Source organism: Buceros rhinoceros, unplaced genomic scaffold (genome assembly GCF_000710305.1).
Source record: "Buceros rhinoceros silvestris isolate BGI_N320 unplaced genomic scaffold, ASM71030v1 scaffold22564, whole genome shotgun sequence".
Taxonomy (NCBI): Eukaryota; Metazoa; Chordata; class Aves; order Bucerotiformes; family Bucerotidae; genus Buceros; species Buceros rhinoceros.
Window position 1 is genome coordinate 42,578 of NW_010409155.1, and position 5,115 is coordinate 47,692.

Here is a 5,115-nt window from a genome sequence, read left to right on the forward strand (position 1 = left end):
GACAATCTGGGAATTGCTTCCGTAGAAACTCACTGCTACAATCAGTAACTCTGGTAGCTGGGTTAGAAAAGAGCAACTAGGGATGGGCTGGAGGCAGTAACCTGTTACTCTGGCTCTGTCACAACCATCTGACCATTGCATTTGGAGGTTCCAGTGCTTTATCAGGGTGACATCACTCTATAGAGGAGGTGGGGAGTATGTATTTTTTCCCTTAGCAGTGTAGGCATTTGTATAACAGTTCTCATATACAAATAAAAAGAAGTTGCGAAAAAAATTAACGTGGGACTGAATACATCTGGATATACCTGCTTTGAAAAAAAAAAAAAAGAAAAACCCAACAAAAAAATGACCCTTCCTTGCCCTCCAAGAAAACCCTTCACACTGAAGAGGTAGGTTATGAGCAAGCAATACATTCTAGAATTATTTTAAGATAAGATGGATCAGCATAATAAAAATATATTAGAACTCCTACACAAACTCACAATTCCACGAGGTTTGGGAGCTTCTGTGCAAGGTTTTCTGGCTGAAAAAGAGTTAAGAGATTTTTTAGGTTTCAAAGCAAAAAACAGACACACACACATACTGTGCACCCAACTCATTTTAATAACCATACTAAATCAAGCCAGCAGCTAGCTACAGCAAAATGGCAACACGGAGCTTGTGTACAATACCCTATTTCCACATCCCCAGATTGGAGGTTCTCCATGAGTGCAACCTGGGATGTATCGAGGGTGAGCAATTCACTGCTGAAACAGAACTACAGCCTAGATGTGACATTAACATATCCTCAACCAAATGGCAGACTTCTAAGGCTGAAAAGTTGGATTATCAAAACCTTACTTTTGAAAATATATCCAAATAATTGAGTTAGTTGAAGCCAAGAGGCTACAGACTTTAGACTTAAAGCAGAACAAGAACTCTACAAGATGTCTAACCATAATGTACTTTATTTTGTAATGCTGCTAAACTGGAAAATGACCTACAAACTTGTGTAGCTTCATCAATTACCACCAAGCCGGAAGCGCTGAATCCATCAAAATAGATTTCCATGTTTACATATTAACATGCATATCATTTTCTAACTGCTAACTGATCTCTAGCTGCAATTCTGTTTCTGGATGGCATTTATAACCATCAAAGTGAATCACAAAACCTGCTTCACAAGTCTCAGATGTTGTGTTGGTAACTGCTCAAAATTATTCAAGGTTAAAACAATTTTACTGCTTAAATATTACTAAAATATCTACTTTAAGTATAGTTAGATTTTACTGAAAAAGAATTTTACCAAACACATATATGCAAAAATAAATTAATTTTAAAAGCATCTTGATCACATGGTCAATTCCTGTTAAAAACACTAGCAATTTTCACTGTCATGTAAATGTAAGGTATAGTATTAGCTAAAATACTTAACTTTGTGCTTATAAATTTATTATGAATGAATATGCTAACCTGAAAAAGTAATACCATAATATCCTATGTAGCAAACATGTCACATCCTAGATCCAAGTACAAATAATAGTTCACTTTTAACCGCGGAGCAGCAAATGATGGCTCAAAGAAACCTAATCCCTTGACCCAAGACACAGGCTCTGCCCAGTCCGTCGCTGCCACCTGCCGGTGCTTTGCTACAGCACATCTGTCCGCTCTCCGCAGACTTTTACTCAGAGAGAAAAGACTAAGCTGGGAAAATACGCAAAGGCTACAACATACGCAAGCACAAAAAAGAAAAGTCAAGCTTTAATTGAATAAATGAAGAGGGAATGTGCAAAAACTCCACGTTTTATTAGAATAAGGATACTAAGCTGCATCACAAACTATTTTAACGTTATACAAGAAGGTTATATTCTTATGATATGAACCATTTAAAGTAAGAATAAGAGATCTACACTCAGGTTAGAGACAATTTACAGTTTAGCAAGTCTGTTACAGAACTTCTGCTTATCTTCTTCAGTACCACAATAACAGTGTGTTACAACACCCTACAATGAAAAAGATCGTGAATAGTTTCTTTTAATCTCTATCAGCTGAGAAGTAAAACTAACTGTGATCTCTACTGGCGTCATGACAACAAAAAATGATAAATGAATTGCCAATTCCACCACCAGTTCAGTGAAGCTTGCCTCATCCTCACACCCACTGGACATGTCTCAAGAAGCGAACCTGCTGATGTTAGTAAATTAAGAACAATTGTTCTTTGATACGACTGGAACATGCTTTCCGACAGCCCCATCAAGGCAAACGCGTACTTCCTTTTAATAGATGGGGAAATGGGCCTACTGGAAGGCTAATGCTATCAGTCAAACATGAAATGAGAAGCTGGAAGGCTCGATGCTGGGATACAGGTGTGCTATAGAGCTCCTTGATTCATTCATTATGTCAGAGCCCTCTAGCATTTCCATCTTGCCAAGGAAGACAAAAAAGAAATTATTCTTAGGCGAGGTATGTGTAAATTCTGTCAGCGTAGCTATTCCAGACATTTTCAGAGGAGCCATCTGTCAAGGACTAGAGTCATTTTAGAGGAGCAAAAAAGAACAAGAGCTGATTAAGTCAACACTTTACAGAACTCTGAAGAAATGAACCAGTGGGATGAAAGTACTACCTTACTCTAAGGAAATAAGGTACAGATTTAGTTTTGATGATTGCTAATAATCCGTATGCAATTTAAAGTATTTATGGATGAGCTAATGTTCATCATCCTTCATAGAATCAAAGGAGCACAAGGCTGAAAGACATTCAAACTACTCTTCTCAGACAGGATCATCCTCAAATAAACCGGTACATTTTCAAAAAGTCTCAGTGAAAGGAATACTTCTTCCTTCAATAATCTCATTGTCTTCAACTATTCAGAGGAGATTCCCTCCCCTGAAGCTCCTGTTTTACTGACATGGAGAGTATTATTTGTCCTACCAGCAAAAAAACCCCATGATTATGAAAATATTGCTTTGTAAAAATACTGATGACTTCTGCTCTCCCCCATTCCCCCTCTTCTATTTTTTTCTTCTCTTTTTTCAAGCAGAGTTAATTTGAATCTCTCAAATTGCTCTCACAGGGCACTTTCTCTAATAACCCCTTGTTGCTCCTTTCTAGGTTCTTTCCAATTTACCTAGGTTGTTCACAAGTATAAAACTCCAGACTCAATCTTTGCTCCAGCTTGTGCTTTAACAGTATCCAATAATTACTGCCTTCTGCTTTTAATGGAGATTGTGAAACTTTCTATGTTCCAAAAAGACATCTGCCTTTTTTGTAACATGCTGCTGATTTGATCTATTTTGGTCCACTACAACTTTGAACATCTGTTCTGCTGAACACATGCTCAGTGAATTAGACCCAAAAACTCTCCTTGTTCTTGTTTCATCTTTTGAGCAGTACAGACTTCACAAACCTTACACCACTAAATAATCACTGAATTTCAGTGTCCAAGCAGAACTGTTTACAGTCTTTGGTTAATTTTTAAAGCAGCTTTAATCCTCCCATTAAATTAAGCAGGGTTTGTCCAAATCCAAACAGCTCCAAAATAATTCTCTACAGGACATGCAAACTTGAGTGACTCAATTAAGATGAAGAAAGAGCATAAAATCTTTAGAACCTCTTCAGTTTTTGGCCCAAGAAGTGAAACTTTTACTGAGGAATTCTAATGTATCATTGTCAAAGTTTTAAATGCTATTCCTTAACTGGAGTACTGGACTTTTTCTAGGAAGCACTGAATACCATCTACTTTTAGTGAATTTTAAGTAGTCAGGCCCTCCAGCTCCTCTGCCCCGGCTTTTATTTTACCTTTGGAAGACTCCAGGAAAAAAACTCAACTGAATTACTTGGAGATTTGAGTCTATTGATAGCAGCAAGTTTTGACTTTCTATATAGAGTCTCACCAGCTCAGACTATGCCACACGGTTATTTAACTATCTCACACTGTATTCTGAGGTTACAACATCCATTCAGGGTGAGAATCTGTTCAGTTCAGGGAAAAGCAACAAAACAAAAAACCCGCAAGAGAAAATCTCACAACCTTGAAAATAACTGTTTGTTCTCCTATCAACAGCAGCCCACAGACACAAGTTTTCACCAGCACCTTGGCAGCAAGCTTTGAATTAGACCCTGGGACTGACTACACCTTTAAAGCAAGGTACACACCAACGTAAAAGCTGTTTAGCTTAATGAGGACACACAGACTACATTTGCACAGTATCACGCAACAGCCGAAAGGCCTGACCACTGACCTGAGCAAAATTAATAGCAGTGAAAAAAACCCAACCTGAACAACAAACCTCACAAGGAAACCCCTGGCAGGTCTTTGCAGAGCTTCAAAAAGTTAACCATAAAATGTCACAAACTTTCATTTATTATACTCTACATTACCTATGCAAGTTCAAAACACCATACAACCAAGCACTCATATTTATGACATGGATGACATCATTCAAGATTGGAATTGCTATAAGATTATTATTAATTTATCTTGGGGTTTATATTCCAAAAGTCAGAATTCCTAAACACAGACAGTAAACATTACAATAAAGAGGTTGTCGTACCAATGTGGTCAGGGAATTTCTTTTCATATAAAGTCTCTCCAAGTACTGCAGCCCCTCATCCTTCAGTAACTCCAAAGGAAAGTGATGGAGATTTCGGTAATTTAAGAACAAGTTCTTGTGCCTTTCCAGCTTTGCCTCAGAGATTGTTTTACATAGTTCCGATGCCATGACTAATCCTGCTCCAAGCACCAAATCTAGTGCACTGCATCTTCTGAAAGCAGACCCATATCTAGGAGACAAAAAGAGGAAAAAAACCCCAGTGTTATCAAGGTGTATGCCACGCATTATTTCGCAAAAGGAGTTAACACATATTGTCTGATAATGTATCTAAAACACACTTGTTCCAGTTAATACATAACTACCCAAACATTCACACCTTAAGAAGTCTTGGACTATTTTCTACAAGAGTTTTAGAGCGTTTTTGGACTAGCAATAAAAACATCTTAAGGTATACATAATGCTTTTTTTCATCCATTTTCTAGGAACCTTTCAGACAATATTGTCAAACTTGCCACCACAAGAAAAAAGAAACAAAAGCCAACCTCTCTCTGCTAATCACTGCTGATGTTCTACTTCTATGCTG

At 37.6% G+C, this 5,115-nt stretch overlaps 1 protein-coding gene across 1 annotated transcript in view; it reads right to left on the bottom strand.

The window, feature by feature from the left end:
- Positions 1-4,700, bottom strand: part of LRRC28 (leucine rich repeat containing 28) — a 45,937-nt gene extending 41,237 nt beyond the window's left edge. The window contains exons 1-2 of the mRNA XM_010135160.1: positions 4,533-4,700; positions 483-523 (exon numbers count right to left, since the gene is read on the bottom strand). Coding sequence (XP_010133462.1) covers positions 483-523; positions 4,533-4,700 — 209 coding nt within the window. The remainder of the gene's footprint in view (positions 1-482; positions 524-4,532) is intronic.
- Positions 4,701-5,115: the final 415 nt, after the last annotated feature.